The sequence below is a fragment of the Azolla caroliniana genome, unplaced genomic scaffold (genome assembly GCF_043228905.1).
Source record: "Azolla caroliniana isolate FFs.n. ecotype wild unplaced genomic scaffold, voAzoCaro1.0.p SCAF_17, whole genome shotgun sequence".
NCBI classification, from domain to species: domain Eukaryota; kingdom Viridiplantae; phylum Streptophyta; class Polypodiopsida; order Salviniales; family Salviniaceae; genus Azolla; species Azolla caroliniana.
This window is the reverse complement of record NW_028230452.1, coordinates 1,120,189-1,140,020: the sequence shown is the minus strand read 5'-3', so window position 1 is coordinate 1,140,020 and position 19,832 is coordinate 1,120,189. Positions and strand designations below refer to the sequence as shown.

General features: G+C 38.3%; 2 protein-coding genes across 3 annotated transcripts; one reads left to right on the top strand and one right to left on the bottom strand.

The window, feature by feature from the left end:
* On the top strand, positions 1-6,570 carry LOC147852660 (ubinuclein-1-like). 2 transcript variants are annotated; one of them, XM_087333131.1, is made up of 13 exons: positions 1-255; positions 1,554-1,634; positions 1,710-1,796; positions 1,943-2,019; positions 3,181-3,613; positions 3,704-3,803; positions 3,886-3,986; positions 4,072-4,155; positions 4,262-4,387; positions 4,486-4,590; positions 4,668-4,715; positions 4,796-4,897; positions 5,266-6,570. In XM_087333131.1, exons 1-13 carry the CDS (start codon positions 22-24, stop codon positions 6,325-6,327), a joined length of 2,640 nt encoding a protein of 879 aa, XP_087189257.1. In that variant the 5' UTR covers positions 1-21; the 3' UTR covers positions 6,328-6,570. The 2 variants fall into 2 exon arrangements, with proteins under 2 accessions (XP_087189257.1, XP_087189258.1); XM_087333132.1 differs by having other exon boundaries at positions 2-246.
* Positions 6,571-16,056: 9,486 nt separating this feature from the next.
* LOC147852659 (uncharacterized) lies at positions 16,057-18,909 on the bottom strand. Its single transcript, XM_087332935.1, has 3 exons — positions 18,705-18,909; positions 18,458-18,587; positions 16,057-17,788 (listed from the first exon to the last, which is right to left on the bottom strand). The coding sequence occupies exons 1-3, from the start codon at positions 18,835-18,837 to the stop codon at positions 16,627-16,629; spliced, it is 1,425 nt and encodes a 474-aa protein (XP_087189061.1). The 5' UTR covers positions 18,838-18,909; the 3' UTR covers positions 16,057-16,626.
* Positions 18,910-19,832: the final 923 nt, after the last annotated feature.

Below are 19,832 nucleotides of genomic sequence, written 5' to 3'. Positions count from 1 at the left end.
CACTTACTTAGCATTGCAGCCATGGCTGCTGCTGCTTCTTCTCCCTCTATACCTACAACAAGAACAGGGACAGGGACAGAGCGTTTCTATGTGGAATTGAAGGATGGAGAGACCACATTTGTTTCTTGGAGGAAGCTTCAGAAGGATAGCTATAATCCTCATCCTCATCCTCATCCTCAGACATTTTCACTCTCACGCCCTGTCGGAGCTCACCCTGCTCTTGAAGCGCGCTTCGCTCCTCCTGAGGTTAACAATGTACCAAAACACTGAGCTACATTTTATCCTTTTTAAAAGTTTACTGCTCTCACTTAGGCGCCTAAATTTTTTAGGCTTTGGTGGTTTTGCATTTGCGACTTCTGTTTTTAGGTATTTGTATTTGCGAGTTCTAGACTCAGTGTTTTATAGTATCACTGAAGCATTTTTATTCTAGGGTTTTGCGGTACATCCAAAACCGATTTTGATTTGGGGTTTTAGGGTATTAGGGTATTATCAAGCTGTTTTTTACTTGTGGGGTTTTACAGTATCATGGAAGCCTTTTCCCTTTCGCAGGGATTTTGCTTTTAGGGTTTTCCTGTGTTACTAAAGCTTTTGATTTTTAAGGCTTTGAACTATTTCTGAGGTTAATACAATTCAATATTTTTCTTCACATTTTGGTAGGTTTCACATTTAGCTAGTACGACCCCTTCCTTGAGCTTCTTTAAGGGTTTTATAGTATAGTGAAGGAATTCCTGTTCTGTTCTTAAGGTTCCATTTTCCTTTTGAGCGTTGTACAGTATAATGAATGAAAGGTCTGTGTTGTTCTGTAAGACCCATTTATCTTTTGTAGTTTTTTACAGTTTATGTTTTAGTACATAGAAAACATTTTGTCCTGCTCCAGAAAACCCTTTTTTAAGTGTTCCACAATCCAAACCTTTCCGTGAAATGTTTCAAGGGTTTTAAATTATGTTTAAAGGCTCATTTATCTTTCAGAATGCTTTCCTGGAGCTTCTTTTGTGTCCCTTAGTAAAGTGGTGATATTTTCATTCTGCTCTTAAAGACCCAGTTGTCCTGTTTAATGTCTTATAGTATACTAAGAAAAATCAAATTTGTATTCTTTAAAGATAATGGGTAGTTTTTTAAGGATTTTGCAGTATTCTGAAGAATTTTATGTCTTATTTTATGTCTTTTTGAGGTCAAGGAAATTGTCAGTTTAGAGCTTTGTAGTATATTGATAAAATTTATGTCCTGATCCAGCAGAGTTGTGTTTTAGTGTTTCTCAGTATACAGAAGAAAGTTCTGTGCAAGTACCATTTTTTTAGGATTAAGTAATAGCGGTTTAGGGTTTTCCATATATTGAAAGAAATTGGTGTCCTCATAAGTATGATATTTGTTTTAGGTTTATTCATAGTACACTGAATAAAACTGTCTTCATAAACAAGACAGTTTTTTATCATTTTAGGATTAAAAAATAGTGAATGTTTAGAACAGGAAGTCTAAATTGTTTATGGCCATTGTTATGACATATATATCTTCTCTGTTTTATGGAAATGCCTCTGTACACATTGTTTCTTCAGGTTGTTAAAGAAAAAGATGTTCTCCCTCCTCCGCCAAATCGATTTAATTCAATGATTGAAAGGATTGAGCGGCTATATCAGGTTGGCCTCGGAAAGAATATAGCTGTCCATTTTGGATTATAATTGTTTGATGCAATATCATTTTGGCTGATTCAGGGAGGTGACAGTGATGATGAATTAAGTGATAGTCTAGATGATGACAAGTATGATACCAGAGATTCTTTCATAGATGACTCCGAATTGGTAAATTTTTTTCATGAGAATCTAGACATATATTACATGTTTTTTTCTACATTAATACACCCTTTTTCACTAGTTCAATAATATATATATATATATATATATATATATATAATCAAATTTCTGCATATTATGATGCTACTTGGCAGAACGACTACTTTTCAGTGGAGAATGCAAAATTAAAGCATGATGGTTTCTTTGTGAATCGGGGAACGCTACAACAAGAGTAAGTTGTCTCAACATTTATTCTGTAGCCTTATGCCTCACACACATACGTAAGAGCTAAATACTGCTTAAAAAGAAATAGTTTAGATTTAGAACTTGTGAAGAATTGAAAAAGAATTTTATCACAGATGAAATTTAAGGTTCACAAAATACCTAGAAATAGGTTTTTCTAGCTGAGCGCTGTTTGTAACATTCTCGTTTTTTGTGCTTCTAATGCTCCTGGTGATGGTTGCATTTAAAAGATGTCAGATTCTTTTACAAATTGTCTCTGTCTCCACTTGATCCCAAGGTTAGAGTGATCAAGAATTGCTCGTGAAGTCCATGAATGGTACATGGAGCTGGGAGTGTTGGAGGATAAATATGAGCTTTCAAAGTTGGCAAAAATAAGTATTGTTAATAATCAATACAAATTAGACTGACTTCAAGTGCCCTCATCATTTTTTGCAAATACTTCAAGGTAGCTTCAGGAGTGTTTTGACAAGTTCGACCTTTATCTTTTGGATGCTAACCATAAAGCTCTACGATTGCAAAATGTCTTGAGATCCCCCATCATGTTTTGTGAATCTTCAGAGGCATCTTCTGGAGTGTTTTGTTAAGTATGATCTTGGTTTTGGATGCTAACCATTGGAGCAGTATGAATGCAATAGTCATCATTATGTTTTGGGAATCTTCCAGGGTATCTTCTGATCTTGATCTTTTGAATGATAATGATTTAGACTCTAGAGCACTATGATTGCAAAATGCCTTGAGAGCCCCCTGGCCCCTGAGTCTTCTGAGGTATCTTCCAGAGTGGTTTGACAGTATGATCTTGGTCTTTTGGATGTTAACCATTAGAGCACAATGAATGCATCATATCGCTGCATACTGTAGGATCATGATTACCATTCCCAATGTTTTCTCCCAAAATGGTTTGAGAGGCCTGTGAGTCTTCCGAGATATCTTCCAGAGTGTTCTGATAGTATGATCTTGGTCCGCTGAATGTTAATCATTAGAGCACAATGAATGAAAAATGGTTTGAGAGCCCCCATCATCTTTTTTGAATTGCATCATATCGCTGCATACTGTAGGACCATGATTACCATTCCCAATGTTCTTTCTACATTTGTGCGTGTGCGCAACCAGAGAGAGAGAGAGAGAGAGAGAGAGAGAACACTATTTGCAGACCTGAATTATGTCCTGTAGCTGTACAAAAGAAGAGGAAAAAGGATACCAAGAAGTTAGACGAAGAATCTAATAAGGATGGAAGGAAAAAAGCAAATTCTGGATCCAGAACAAAAGCTAACACTTGTTCACCTTCTTTTGCCTTAGCTTCCTCCAATTCTAACAAAGGGAAACTTTGTCTCAAGCCTTCAGATCCAGCCAAGAAAATGTCAGGTGGAAAAGAGGTTCTTGGAGCCATGAAGGATAGGTCAGTTGTGGACTCTGTATCTGACATTAATACAAAAGATCAAGGATCGAAATTGCTTGATGTCAATGAACCTCTTGAAAGTGATTCTTTTCTTATGGAGCACAAAGATATGTCAACAAAAGTGCCGAAGCCAATAACTGTGCAGAAAGTTATTAAAGAGGACAATTTGAAAGAGACCATGCTGGCTGTAAAGACATTTATATGATTTGCCTTTTTCTTAGATCACCAAACACTTGGGACAATGTTTTTTGAACTTCTCTACTTTTGTTTGGAACAGAAGTCATCATCAACTATGGGGAGAGAATTTAGCCCAGCACATGCTAAAGGGACAACTCTAGAGAAAGCATTTTTGGAGTTGGAAAAGGGAGTGGCGGAATGTGAGGAAATACAAATATTTTGATTCTTTTCTTGATTCTTTATTCAAAGGTGTACATTGTCTGAAAATGAAAATGATCACAGTATGTCCCCCATCACTTGTTGCTCGGGATCCTGAACAAGGGAAAAGGAACCGTCTACCTCTAGATATAAAGCAAAAGCTTACAAAAGTTGCCAGACTAGCTGTATGGATCATGTTGTTGATTAACTTTTGAAGCTTTTGAGCTGTTGTTGGCATTGTTAGTGATTGATGCATTGCTACTGTGACAGGCCAAGCAAGGGAGAATTGCAGATGAGCTAATTGAACGACTCATGGGAATTTTGGGCCATATGATGCGAGTAAAAACTTTGAAGGTGTGTTTTTTATGGACAATTTAAGGAGTGATCTCAATACGGTCCATGTTTGTATGCATTTGCATATATTAACAAAGATATTAACTTTCTGCTCATGTCTATCTAGAGGAATTTGAAAGCAATGATAGAAATGGGTCTGTCTGCTATCCAAGAGAAGGAAGGGCGTTTACGAGGTATCAAAGAGGAGGTTATAGAGATGATCGGATCAAGAGTTCGTAGTCTTCAAGCACAGGTTCTATGTTACTTTTATGATCCATGGCTCTTATTATGCTTGTTGATGTAACAAGTCAAACATTATGTAATCAAACCGATATGTTCGGCCTTATTTAGGATTCTGGCAAGTCAGAGGACTTACAAGCAAATGGAGAAGGCCGATATAATTGGGACCATGCTACGGAAGATAAAATATGCGACCTATATGAGCAATACATTGAGGTTTCGTGAATCTAAACTATATTTTCTGGTGCATTTTCTTTTCTGGTTTCTCTAAATCTCGTCTTGACTGATTGTAGGGAATGGATGAGAATAAGGGTCCACACGTAAGGAAGCTGTATGCTGAGGTACCCATTTCAGCATAATATGGAATGGGAATTTTATTTACTTCCATTTGTTCAATACCAATAATGTACTATTTTCATAGCTTGTGGAGCTTTGGCCCGATGGATGGATGGATAACATTGGGATTAAACTTGCTTTGCGTAGAGCTAAGGATAGGAAGAGGAGGCTGAAAAAAGTTTGCAATGTAAGTTAACTTTGTCATGGTGGGCTTCCTTTTCCCGTTTCTTAGCTTAACTATCCATAAAGAAGGGAAGTTAACCAGTGCATTTCTTTATTCCTGACCACTAGACTTCCATGATCATTGAATGTTGGGTCTTGACATATAGATTGATGGAAAAATTCTAAAAATAATGTGACAGTTTGAGACACAGAAGCAACATAAGGTTAGGATGTCATAGAGTGTAAAATAGGAAAAAAATGCTCTGTTTTTTTCTAACTGCTGGTCCGAAATATGAATTATGAGTACATGTGATAGGATCACTAGGTGCACTAAACACAACTTAGCAAAGTTATTTCAGTTGTTGGACTACCAATTCATTACTGTTATTGTAGAGCTCAGAAGGAAAGCGACGACATCCTGCTTTGAAGCCAAGAATGGAAAGCTTAGATACAAATGGGGAGCCTCTTCTGCAGTCGAGTGCACCTGTACATGACAAATCCCTGTTAGGGAAAACTAGCAGAGCTTCCATTGAACAAAGACATAAGGATATTGAGTATGAACAAAGTGTAGAAGCTAAGTATAATGGCGGCCCAGGGAGTATTGATAAGAACCAGAAAGGCATGGTGCCAACAAAGAAGAAAGTGAACAGGGATGCAGATAAAAGTTGTACAATTGGTATGGCAGTTAATAGCGAGATTGCCATGGAAATAAAAAATGGGGTTGATATTGCAAATAAAAGTGGCTTTGCTAGAGCAGATAAAAGTAGTGCTGCTAGGGACAATAAAAGCAATGTTACTGTGGCTGATATAGGTGGTATTTCTACGACAGAAAAAGGAAGCATTGTAATGGCTGATAAAAGTGGCAATGTGATAGCCCAGAAAAAGGGCATTGCAGTGGAGAGGACTCAAAAAAATGGCATCCCAAAGGTGACAGCCCAAAAGATTGGCAATTCGATGGACACTGCCCAGAAAAGCAGCAGTATGATGTTGACAGCTCATAGAAGCAGCCTTGTAGCAATCCAAAAGAAAGGTAATGTAGAGATGGCCCATAAAAGAATCACAGCAATGACAACAGCACACGAAAGTGGAATAGTAACTGCCCAAAAATCTGCCATTACATCAGGCACTACCCAAGGAAGTGTCTTTGCCCTGTCAATGGGACATAAAAGTGGAGGTGCAAAAGCCAAAAGAAGTGAAGCTACAAAGGAGACAACTCATAAAAGTGGCCTCGAGTTGGCTCAGAAGAGGATCATTGCGATAGATGCAGATGAAAAAGCGGCTGTGAAAAATGTAAATGTGTTGGAGGCAAAAGCTCCAATTGGTGTTGCTGATAATGCTATTGTACCAGATAAATTTGTATTGAATAACTTCTCAATGCATGAAGAGTCTGCAGACTTCGATAAAGTCCCCATAGCCCCTATTGTACACTCATATAACAACAGGATCATTAATTAGTTTACTTCTGAGGTTCATTTTCCCCTTTTCTTTTGGATTATTCCTGGTTCATATCTGCAAGGTTTGGTGGCCCAAGATATAAGTCAATGCTATGGTACTACATACTACATAAGTCTTGTCGTAGAAATTCTTGATTCATGAGGAATCATTAAGCTCCATTACAGTTCCTCTAACCCCTATGGTATATACACACGTAACACTATCCATTGGGTCCTTAATTAGCAACTTATGAGGTTGGTTTTCTCCTTCTCGTTTGGATTGCCCTTGGTTCATGTCCTCAATATTTGCTGTAGCCCCATTCTCCTAATGAGCTCTTATTTTCTCTGAGAATTAATGTTTAAAATCCTATGTAAATGTACATACAACTATGCAACTGAGCTGTTTCTTTTATTTTGACATTCTAATTCAATCATCTATCCTTACCTGGTTACAAAAAATGAAAACTCTAAAACATCCAATTCTGTCTGGAATTTAAAATATTTCGACAGTATTTCTGAGTTACAGCCTATGTTCACTAGTATAAATAAGACAATAGTTAGATCATACTTATGTTCACTAATTTGGACCGTCAAAAACAGCTTATTATGCCTTCAACTACTCCCTATTGATTGCGGTAGCAGAGACTCGGGGAAGGTTTTCATGTTCATAAAGTTCAGGTCCTATCTACAGTAGATGATATATGCTTATCTCGAAATACAAGTATTTGCTCTATGTGGATTAATGGTTTCAATGTTAGAAATGTGGCTTAAAAAGTGGGTGTGATAAACTTGTGATTGGGTTTAATGCATATACCAAAGGTGAAAGAAATTCAGTGAGAACACAATTGCCAGGTGGTACATACAGAAACGTATTGTCTTTCATCTTTATCAAAAGATAGCAGTTTTTCTTACTTATATGTTGACACACGTCGAAGTCCTGAAGAAAAAACCATTTGATATATAATTCAAAGATATGTCTCTTATTTTGGGTGTCTAATCAATTTTGAAATGTATCTAAATTACTAGCAAGCAAAGGAACTCAAAAAGTGAGCTCGCTGTTTTTTTTCAAAATTAGTCGTAGATGTTGGGGTTGAAGTTAAAGCTCTTGTCCATGCATAACACATAAATGTTGAGTTTGTGATACAAATAAGAATATTCTAATAATTTATTCGTCCTCTAGGTTCTTCAAGTTTTTTGGTCTCTTCAACCAAAGAACAACCAAATGCCCTCGGATGTGGGGCCTCAAAGTCATTCATTGGGTTGACACCATTAAGAAGATAAGGGAACATGAGTACACCATCTAGAAACTATGGTGGGGTTACATTTTACATCAGGACCATGGGCCACTCATATCGAAACCCTTTGACCTCTCCCTCCTTTTCTAGAGACTTTGATGGAAATGAAACTACTTCAAAGAATTTGATACACAAATTTTGTACAATGCTGAAACTCTTCTATCTAATCTTTATTTTATTTTTATTTTCAATGATTGGGTGGATACACATCCCATTTCGTTCTAACCAATTGTCCCATGGGCCAAATTTGGTCTTAGAAGACGTTAATATATCTTTCTTTCTTTCTTTAAAGCTTTGAGGGGTAATAGTTTCAAACCAAATGACATGTTGTGGTTGCATAAAGAAGAATAAAATTCTTGGAGGCATGTAGTTGGATGTTATTGATGCATATATAGCCTATTTGATGTTGAAGGTGATTCTTTTGCAATGTTGATTGATGATGGTATCATATTGGATGTGTAGAAGGATTAAATGGAACTTTGCAATGAACGTTTGTGCATCTACCTCTAATAAACCTCAATTGGCCATTTAAAAAGCCAATTAGTTCAAGATAGTACTAACCTTAATTACATGCTAAAAGATATTGAAATTATTTCAAAAGCTTTAATTATTTTGTAGGGGCATATGGAAAGCATATGTACCCATAAGTTCATATGTACATGAGAAGCATGAGGCTTATAATATATAACACTAACTAATTATCTACTAATATATAACACAACTAGCATGTATCAATCTTATTTGTCACCTAAAGTTATTTACACAATGTATTTTGAATTACGATCTTAAAGTTTGATCGAGTACTCAAGTTGAAATCTAAAAGCTTGCCATGAAACAATGTTCACTTGCTCAAAGAATATATAATAAATTATCGCTTCTTGTTGATGTATCTCCATTATAATCTCCAAATTTAGTTGAAGAGAGTAAGATTCGTCATTTTTGCTATTTAGTCTTTTGATACCACTTTGTGTTAGGTGATAAGTTTAGTGATACAATAGTATCATTTAAATGCATATAAATACTATTAGAAATATTGAGAATCGAGTAGATAGGTATATAGAGTTACAACTGCAGAGATGGATATATGAAAACAGAATTTCTATTACATATGAGAGTAGTTCAAAATGGTAGTTTTCCCATGCGCTCACACCTTAGAGCTTAGATAGGATATGGACCGGCTCACTACAAAATTAGTGGGGACTGATGATCAATCTGACCACTGTGTGAGAAAAGTGACTTATAATCTATGTTTGGTCTTAGTATAAATGTGCAAGTCAGTTGACAGTAGTGGAGATATTCCTTTTCTGTCAACTGACTTGTCATTTAATATGACCCAACTCCCTAGGTACAGGCTAGTGCTAGATAATACTTATCTTGAAGTCAATGACGCATACTTCAAGACTAAGTACATCGTAACTTGCCCACAAAATATTCTAGCTAACTTGATTAGCCAATCCTTTTATCTATTTCTCTCTTTCCTAAATATATTGTGTCCTACGCATCTACGGTTTCCTAGATTAACACCTTATCGACCCATATGGTCGAGTTGCACACTAGCCGCTCCTCATTTGGGGCGCTATCACAAAATGTGCACTCTAAGAGCACATATGGGGATAGATTTACAACTTGGGGCTGATCATTGATTATATCTAACACGCCCCCTCAATGATCAACCCATTGAGTTCACTTGGAATTGGGCCAACACCTAGTCGTCGAAGGTGTTGTTGCAACTGTTCTGCTCCAAGCGCCTTTGTGAAGATATCTGCAGCATTTTTTGATGTTGGACAGTACTCAAGCTCCACAATCTCATCATTTATTAGCTCCCGCACATAGTGATACTGAATCTCTATGTGTTTAGTACGTGCATGAAATACGGGGTTCTTGGCAATGGCCATGCAACTCTGATTGTCACACCTCAATACCGTTGCCGTCCTTATTGGGACTGCCACATCCATAAGGATTCTTCTTAGCCAAACTACCTCGCATGCCGCTATGCATGTTGCTTTGTATTCTGCCTCCGTTGAAGATAGTGCCACTGTTGGTTGTTTTTTACTACTCCATGAAACAGCTCCAGATCCTATTGAAAAACAATATCCAGAAACTGATTTTCTGGAATCACTATCTCCAGCCCAATCGGAGTCGCAATATCCACTAAGTTGGTCAATTGTTGGCTTGTAGAAGATTCCATAATTTAAAGTACCCACAATGTACTTTAATACACGTAGAGCAGCTTTCCAATGAGTCTCCTTCGGCTTGTTGCTGAATCGACTCACCACATTGACTGCAAAACAAATATCCGGCCTAGTGTTGCATAGGAAAATTAGACTTCCTACTAGTTGTCTATACTTCCTTATGTCAACCATTGGTGATGAGTCTTCTTGGGATAGCTTGCAGTTTGACTCCATTGGAGTCGACTTCGACTTGCTGTCCATCATCCCGAAGGTCTTCAAGATCTCTGTTGCATACTTTCTTTGTGACATGAAGATGCCGACCGAGGTTTGCCAAACCTCAATTCCAAGGAAGTAGTGTAGAATCCCCAAGTCTGTCATTTCAAACTCAGTTTTCAAACACTCTTGTGTTTGGCCAATGCACTCTTCATGGTCACCAGTAAGTACTAGATCATCCACGTAAATGATAATGATGACTTGTTTCCCGTCCTTCATTTTGACATACATACTTGCATCCGAAGCACATTGCTTAAAGTCGATTGATCGTAAGAAGCTGTCTATCCTCTTGTTCCAAGCTCTTGGTGCTTGCTTTAGACCATATAGTGCCTTCTTCAGCTTGCAAACTTTGTTTTCTGAATTCGGTATCTCAAACCCCGGTGGTTGTGTCACATATACCTCCTCCTTGAGATGCCCATTCAGAAATGCTGATTTGACATCCATTTGATAAATCGGCCATCCTCTTGAAGCAGCCAACGCTATGACCATTCGAATTGTTGTCATGTGAGCTGTCGGGGCAAATGTTTCTTGTACATCGAACCCTTCAATTTGGGAGTATCCTTGCGCTACTAGCCTGGCCTTGAATTTCTCCAAAGAGCCATCAGCTTTATACTTTACTTTCCATACCCACTTCGTGCCTATCACCTTCTTCTTTGTTGGCCTCTCTACCAACTCCCATGTGTCATTTTTCATGATGCTATCATATTCTGATATCATCGCCTCTTTCCACTTCGGGTCGGCCATAGCTTCCTCCACCGAGGTCGGCTCACTCACTGAGCCTATGATGTCCACCATCAGAGCCATGTTGACAATGTGGTCAGAGGTTCTTCCTTGCTCCTGTATTCTTCTTGATCTTCGTAATCCATCAGTTGAAGTTTCAGGAAGCTCAACTTTAGGAGTATGATCATTGAAGAGTTGTTGAGCCCACTTAGGTATTTTCTTTACATGTGGGACTGGCATAGGCTGAACTAGTGAACCATTACCATCAGATGGTTCAGCTTCCTTTTTTGGATAATGGGTCGGGATTGGGTAAAATACTTCTTCAGTTGATGAGATAACTTGAGAATCGTTGTTCTCAGCTAGCTGTGGTTGTTCCTCATCGAACACCACATCGCGGCTTGTCAATATCTTTCTTGCCTCTGGATCGTAGAGTCGATAGGCCTTTGACTCTTCACTATATCCGAGAAAGATACACTTTTTGCTTTTAGCATCCAACTTCTTTCTGCTCACATCTGGAATATGTGCGTAGCACATACACCCAAAGGTTCTGAAGTGCAGCACTGAAGGTTTCTTGCCTGAATAAGCTTCTTGGGGTGTTTTCCCTTGAAGTGCCTTCGTGTAGCTCCGATTGAGGATGTAAACTGTTGTGTTCACTACTTCAGCCCAGAATGGGTCGGGCAGCGCTTGTGCCTTCAACATACACCTAGCCATCTCGACAACTGTTCGATTTCGACGTTCGACAACGCCATTTTGTTGTGGGGTGTAGGCAGTTGTAAGTTGGCGCTTAATTCCATGCTCTTTGCAATACTCACAGAATTCTATTGATAAGAATTCTCCACCTCGATCAGAGCGTAGCTCCTTCACTAACTTTCCAGACTCTTGCTCGACAAACTTATGCCATCTTTTGAAGATTTTAAAAGCTTCAGCCTTCTCCCGAAGGAAGTAAACCCACATCTTTCTACTGAAGTCGTCGACTATTAGCATATAGTAGAGAGATCCACCCATTGCAGGAGTCACCATTTTTCCAGAGAGGTCAATGTGTATTAGCTGTAGAGGAGTCTTTGCCCGATTTTGACTCTCTTTTGGAATGGCTGATCTTTGATGCTTGCCCATCATACAAGCATCACAAACATGACTTAAGTCAGATAGGGTTGGCAACCCAACTACCATATTCGACTTCTTCATCTCCTTCAACACAGCAACGTTGAGATGCCCAAATCTCTCATGCCATTGCTTTGTGTTGGTACTTGTGCTGTGGTCAGTAGAAATGGTAAACGCGCTCAGCTCATAGAGATTGTTACGCCTCACCCCTATTCCTACAACCTTGCCAGCAGAATCTGTTATTTCTGCACCCGACTTCTTGAATCGAACATCAAGACCCTTGTCAGTCAGTGCAGAAATGGACAGTAGATTCTTCTTCAGATCTGGCACGTACAACACTTGAGAGAGATGCTTTGTCCCACCGGTCGTTGCTTTGAGGGAGACGGTTCCGGTTCCTTTGGCCGGACATCGAGCATTGTTTCCGACCACAACATTGATGGGCTCTTGTAGAGGTGTCCAAGAACTGTACCAGTCACGATTACTGGTCATATGTCGGGATGCTCCACTATCGAGAATCCAAGACTCATCAACAACTTGAGTGTCAACTGAAGAACACACTTCTTCAGTTGCGACCCATAACTCTAGTTCATCTACGACATTGTTAGCGGACTTGGGCTCTCTCCAAGAAGTCTTATTAGAACCATTCTTCTCATCCGCCATCTTCTTTCGACAATCCTTGATTGTGTGACCCTTCTTGTCACAGTAGAAACACGATCCATTGAACTTCTTCTTCTTCGGTATCCTATTCGCATTGTTTGAATTGGATGCCCCTTCACCCTTAGTCCTAGAGACAAATGCTGAATCTTCCCTTTCTTCTCTTGTCTTCAGCCGAAGCTCCTCTTCAAGCAGCATTGCACTTAGTTCATCAAATTTTAAAGGAGTGGGTCGAACCTGAGTGTTCAATGCTGTCACAATGCCATCATACTTGAAAGGAAGTACTCGAATGCACCGACGAGCCATATCCTCTTGAGAGACGACTACTCCAACAGCCGCCAGGTGATCTTGAAGATCCTTAATCCTTTTTACAAAGGATTCTACTTTCTCTCCATCAGCGAGCTTCTCTGCAGCAAGCTGATTTTCGAGGTTTTGTATCCTTGTATAGTTTCTGGTCTCATACTGGCTGGCCAATATGCTCCAAGCTTCATGTGCCCTAGTTGTATGTTGCACTAGTGTTAGTACAGAGTCACATACACCAGTGACTATGGTACATAGCGCATCAGCATTCCTTCTCTTCCAGGCTCGAAGTAGATCAGCATTTGGAGGAATTGATGTGGTAGGGTGTGCAGGGTCAAAGGTTGCCATGGGCTCAGGGTCTCCCCCTGTGGGTCCCATGATTGTTTCCAACAACTCGTAGGAATCCAAAATGGCAGACATTTTGAACTTCCATAGAGTGTAGTTGGTTCCATCTAGCTTTCCATCAGACAATGGAGGTGGGCGAATGCGCAATGGAGCAGCTGCGACATTCGTGGACAAGGCCATTGATACTCTGTCTCTCTCTCTCTCTCTCTCTCTATTTCTCTCTGTTGCTAGACAGCAACTACCCGTATATACCTAATCTAGATCAACCTCTTCGCTCTGATACCATATTAGAAATATTGAGAATTGAGTAGATAGGTATATAGAGTTACAACTGCAGAGATGGATATATGAAAACAGAATTTCTATTACATATGAGAGTAGTTCAAAATGGTAGTTTTCCCATGCGCTCACACCTTAGAGCTTAGATAGGATATGGACCGGCTCACTACAAAATTAGTGGGGACTGATGATCAATCTGACCACTGTGTGAGAAAAGTGACTTATAATCTATGTTTGGTCTTAGTATAAATGTGCAAGTCAGTTGACAGTAGTGGAGATATTCCTTTTCTGTCAACTGACTTGTCATTTAATATGACCCAACTCCCTAGGTACAGGCTAGTGCTAGATAATACTTATCTTGAAGTCAATGACGCATACTTCAAGACTAAGTACATCGTAACTTGCCCACAAAATATTCTAGCTAACTTGATTAGCCAATCCTTTTATCTATTTCTCTCTTTCCTAAATATATTGTGTCCTACGCATCTACGGTTTCCTAGATTAACACCTTATCGACCCATATGGTCGAGTTGCACACTAGCCGCTCCTCATTTGGGGCGCTATCACAAAATGTGCACTCTAAGAGCACATATGGGGATAGATTTACAACTTGGGGCTGATCATTGATTATATCTAACAATACAAACTTAAGGTATGGGATACTTGCTAAATTGTTTGTGTACCATATGAGAGACTACATTAACCTAAATATGTATGTAGAAATGTGACAATTGAATTTTTTTAAAATGTGTCGTCAAGCTATATGTAATCTTATAGGCTATGGCTCGAGTTTTGGTGTGAAAAAATTCTTATGCTTGTTAATTTGTTTTCAGGGACGTATTTGCTGGGAAAATCTTGAACATGGGGCATTTTTTGGAACAAATTATGTTGCAAAATCTAGAACATGGAAGACTTCAAAGTGAATAGAGGTAGAATATTTGCAATGCATTAGGTCCCATCTAGGTTTTTGAACACTCGAAAACTTTACTTTCAATAAATGAAGTACATTTTTTTCATGTACATATCCAGCATTCCGCATATTGTTGTTTTTATCAAATCGATGTTCAATCCATCTTTCGAAGAATGAGATATAATAAATATAAATTTTAGTTATCTCAAATAATGTCTATCGACTACATGGCGAAGAACAATATGTCGATCAAATTTGTTTAATCACTTGCAATTTTATCAATCCAACATCAATCAATCCATGGACTTTATTTAACTATATGAATGATTTTCAAGACAAACTACACGCGTTCATAGTTCTTGTACATATACATGTACGGATATATATATATATATGTAATAACAAATGTCATCTCTTATTGAGACAATGGCCTTTCTTTTATTTTCGTTACATGGGTAACTTGGCTTGGAATCTAATTTTTTATTTAGTATGTGTTTGTATTTTGTATGGGATGTGGCAAAGAATCTTAATACTACTTTGTGCTTAACTAGTCATTTAAGTGCTTGTTAGATTTGAGAGATGTTCCATAGTCAATCTAAAAGATGAGGCGGCATACGTGGTCCAAATATGTCAAACTTACCATTGTTTATTATACTTCAGCCTTTCTAGAAGTTCATTGAATAAATCCATCACGGACACTAGCTACCATGTGTGAGAAAATTTAATGAACATTGGCTACAATATGAATGCGAAAAAAGAGCAAAAAAGATGTCACACTTGAAATCTCACACAAAATGTCATTTTCTTGTGTCAATACTTCATCAATCCCTCACTCTTTTTCTTCATTGGAAAGAAAAATGTCATGACATGTATTAACTCTTAACTTTCTTTACATGCATGTGATATAGGTTTTCCATGGACAATAATGGCTATAGACAATTTCTTCTTTTTTCGCAATCACATTTTGTAATCATCCCATTTATGAGGTAGAAGATATGGTCCCATGATTATACTAACTATACCCTTGGGTTTTGTTTTAAAATGCTTGATCCATGCACAATCTTTATCATGTGCATCCTTACGAGAATCAATTTATTGCCTTGACTAAGGGCAAATCAAAGTCTATGATTACATGGAAAAAAATAAATGATAAAATTGATTATTGAGACAAATATGAATGTTATGAATGCATGAACCTAATGTGTGAAAGTCATAGGCTTGCTTGAAAAGATTGTTGAAGAATGGTGAAAATATATTGGCAAAGTGAAACAATGTATGTTACGAATGCATGAACCTAATGTGTGAAAGTCATCGGCTTGCTTGAAAAGACTCTTCAAGTATGGTGAAAATATATTGTAAGTGAAAAAATGGTGAAAGTGAATATCTCCATCTCGAGTGAGGTAATTGCCCATCTCATTAAATAGAGGATCCTTGAATCATGTGTTTGTTTTTCAACACATTGGCAAATTATGGAGTTCATATGTAAGTTTGTAAAGCAAAGACATAATTGATCAAAGATTTCAATGAACATAAGATTACTAGAATTGTGCTTCGCTAAAGTGCATACTATGAGGATAACTCACAATCCCCGATGCTTTTCTTGGCATGAGCAAAGCATTTAAAAAGAGATTCAAATTATGATAGTCTCATGGATTGGTTGACCCTAAATGGACAATATATCTCTTAAGTGAAGAAAACAAAGATTAAATGAAGATCCATCCAAATAAAAACTCGACTACATTTAAGATATAAAATTTAATGCATTTCACAAATTCCTCAAAAAGGGTATAAACATATCTTTATTTTTTATATCCTTATTGATTCTTTTGGTTCAAGTTGTAATTATTGTATCATCTCATAAAACAATGGTATTCATGTGAATGATTTTTGCATATTTGGTCGATTTTAGGGGAACTTGAATGAAGGGCAGTAGCATGTGTGTCTATTCCATGAGTTAACCTAATATGCCACTGGATTAAATGTTTGAAGTGTGCATTGTAGATATTGCAATCTCAAGAATACGAAATGTCAGTGATGCAACAGGGATTAGATGATAAGGTAACTGGTACTTATGGATGGAAGCAAGCACTACTAATCTAGGAAACTTTGTTCAAAGTAACCCCTATCCTGGCTAGCTACCAAGTCTTGCCAATTTGGGAAACCTGGTCAGTGATGCAACAGGGATTAGATGATAAGGTAACTGGTACTTATGGATGGAAGCAAGCATTACTAATCTAGGAAACTTTGTTCAAAGTAACCCCTATCCTGGCTAGCTACCAAGTCTTGCCAATTTGGGAAACCTGGTTTAAGGGAATACCACCCCCATTGCCTTCCATTTCAACCTCAAAACCTAAGCACATGTCAGGTGTTAGCAATGGCATGAAACAATTGAGACCCAAATCATGACCATTGTTAGTGCTCCTGCTTCCACGCAACATCTCTTCCTCTTTCACAATCACATTCATCATGTGTTTAGGTGTCATAAACCCTTCTTGCTCTAGTGCTAGAGTTTGAGAGCATTGCAAAGATGTCGAGGAAAATGGGAACAGTTCGCATGGTGTGCAATTCATGGTCCTTATTTGTTGGGGGTTTATTGGTGTGATTTTGTCTGAAGCTTGATCTGGTTTAGCATGTATTTGACCATCACCAACAAGAGTATTGCATGGGATGGCACATGTGATATGGACATCTTGCCCTGTCTCACATTCATCCTCCTCCCTCCTTTTCCTCAAGCCAATGCCAATATCAGAGAATGTCAACTTTTTCTTAGACCAGACATTGGATTCGGGTCCTTGATGCAAACTTGAGAAACCAAATGATGAGAGGGGCGAACAAGGGGAGAGGTTGTCAACACACTGTGTGGTGGAATTGTTGCTACCATCTGAGGAGAGAATAGTCATAGACTTAGATTGTAGTATAATGTCATTAGGAGCATGCTTTGCATCAATCAAAGAGATGGGTTGATTTTGTTGTAGTTGAGCATCATCTTTTACGCACCGTCGTCGTTCATCTTCTTCTTGTCTTTGGAGTCTTATTGCTTGCTTGTAATGTTGTGTAAGGAACCCGCTAATGTCTAGCCCACACGACCGCAGTTGTTCCAAGTAGGAGCTCGGGAAGGTCATTGCTCTCAGGAAAGATACCCCAGAATCATCCGACTTACGGAGAAAACAATCCTGAGATTTATTCCCAATGCAAGCATCTCCAATATGTCTAGATACGCCTTCCCGTTCATCCCCACTGTGATGAGCACTAAACATCAAGTTACAAGGGGCCTTTCCCATCGATGGTAATGCCAAGGTGTGGCCATCTAGTAAGGGTTTGTGATTCATCGGATCCAAACCCATTTGTAGGAGTCTCTTCTTCAGATGAGTGTTCCAATAGTTCTTGATCTCATTATCTGTTCTCCCTGGTAAGTGGCTTGCAATGGAGGACCATCTATATAGTACATTAAAGGCAATTGAGTCCATTATTAAGATGTAGTTTATCACATAAAGCTTGTTAATGCATGTAATGCGGATGAACAAACATTGAATTTGAGAGTTAATGGTTCATGCCAAAGACCGTGAGTTCACATATACATGCATACATATTGACATGCATCAATATGTATCAAAAGATCATGTTTACAGCTATATATACATCATGGATACTATAGATCATGTATGTACATTCATATATACAAGAAGGGATCAAGCCAAAGATCGTGTGAGCCCATTTCATATTATACACTAATAGAATGGACGCACAAAGATGCATACATAATTCATACACAAAAAGATCCTGTCATTTACATTGAGATAAATGCATGACAGACATGTTAAAGATCATGTGTACAAACAGCATACATTCCAAACGGCAAAGATTTAGGGTGTACACACACATGCATCATCACTCATTTACTAAACCATGTCTGAGATTAGAAGAATGAATAAAAAACACATACAAGAACTGATCGATGAGGCATTAACAACTTTGACTCCACAGAATGATGGGTGCCCTAATAATGATAGCATTCATCTGAATGACAAACAAACTTAAAACAATGAAGCAAAATCAAATAAATACGGTATTATAGTATATGTGTGTGACATTATATTTCTTTACCTGTTGCCGAGTAATGAATGCAAGTTGATGATAATCTGTTCCTCTTCGCAGCTGAAATTGCCCCTTTTAATGTCGGGTCTCAGATAATTCGTCCAACGAAGCCTGCAACTCTTCCCACATCGGAGAAGCCCTGATATATTAGGGGGGGGGGGGGGGGGAGGGAGCAAATACATCAATTAATTAAAATTAAAAGAAGAAACTATCTGGAGCCATTAGGGTTAAATCTGAAAGAAAGAAACGAGTATACCAGCATGTTTGGGAAGAGATCTCCAGCTTCCATGGCCATGACGTTGTATGTAAGCTAGGAGCTTTTCATCTTCATCAGGTGTCCATGGGCCCTTCTTTAAACCCATCTTCTCACAACAAGGGGTTCTCATCATGCAAGCTCTGTCTCTGCCTCTGCCTCTGCCTCTGCCTCTACTTCTTCTATATATAGTTATAGTTTGTTTTGAAAGGTTATATTAGAGATAATAGCCGCAGGGGTATAGAGAAGTGAAGTCTCCACTTTCCTTGGAACTACACATAGGGGGGTAAGGCTTAACATATATGCATAGATGTATGTACACTTATATATGTGTATTTGATATCAAGCTTTTGTAAGGAAGGAAACAAAGAAATAAGAAGATTGAGGATGAGTTTGAGTGTGAGACAAAATTAAGAGAAGAAAGCCCAGACACACACACACACACACATATGCATGGAATGCTTGTGATCTCATCATGGGTCACAAGCAAAGGGACAACAAAAAGGTGGTTTTGCTCATCGCCTCATGACTCATGAGAGACAGAGACATGAGACTGCCATTCGACCCTCCGGTATGATCAAGGAACCCATGATGATGGGTTAGCCATATGGTCCCTCATAGAAGACCCCTATACAATGTGTTTGCCTTGTCCCACTAGCCCTATAAAGTGTTTGTGTTAATGGAGCTAGAGAGGTCATAGTCCATTTGTCCATGGCGTGCCAATTGGTAGTTCATCAAACTAAGTGTGTGTATTTGTTGCATATTTGTCCCTAATTAAACGGTGTTTGTGGCATACAAAACGGTAGTTCATTAAACTAAGTGTGTGTATTGTTGCCTATTTGTCCCCAATTAATGTAGCTAGAGGTCGTAGTCCATTTATCTGTGGTGTACAAAATGGTAGTTCATTGAACTAAGTGTATGCATTGTTGTCTATTTGTCCCCAATTGATGTATGAGTAGATAAATTATCCTTCACGTACCTAGTGGGTCTATCTCGAGTTTAATTAACTCCATTAATATACAATTATGTGACAGATCTTCGACTGAGCTAATCAAGTGTAGCTAGGTTATGATTTCACATTTGGTTAATGACTTATATTAATATACGTGTGTTCATCTCTAAACTAAAATC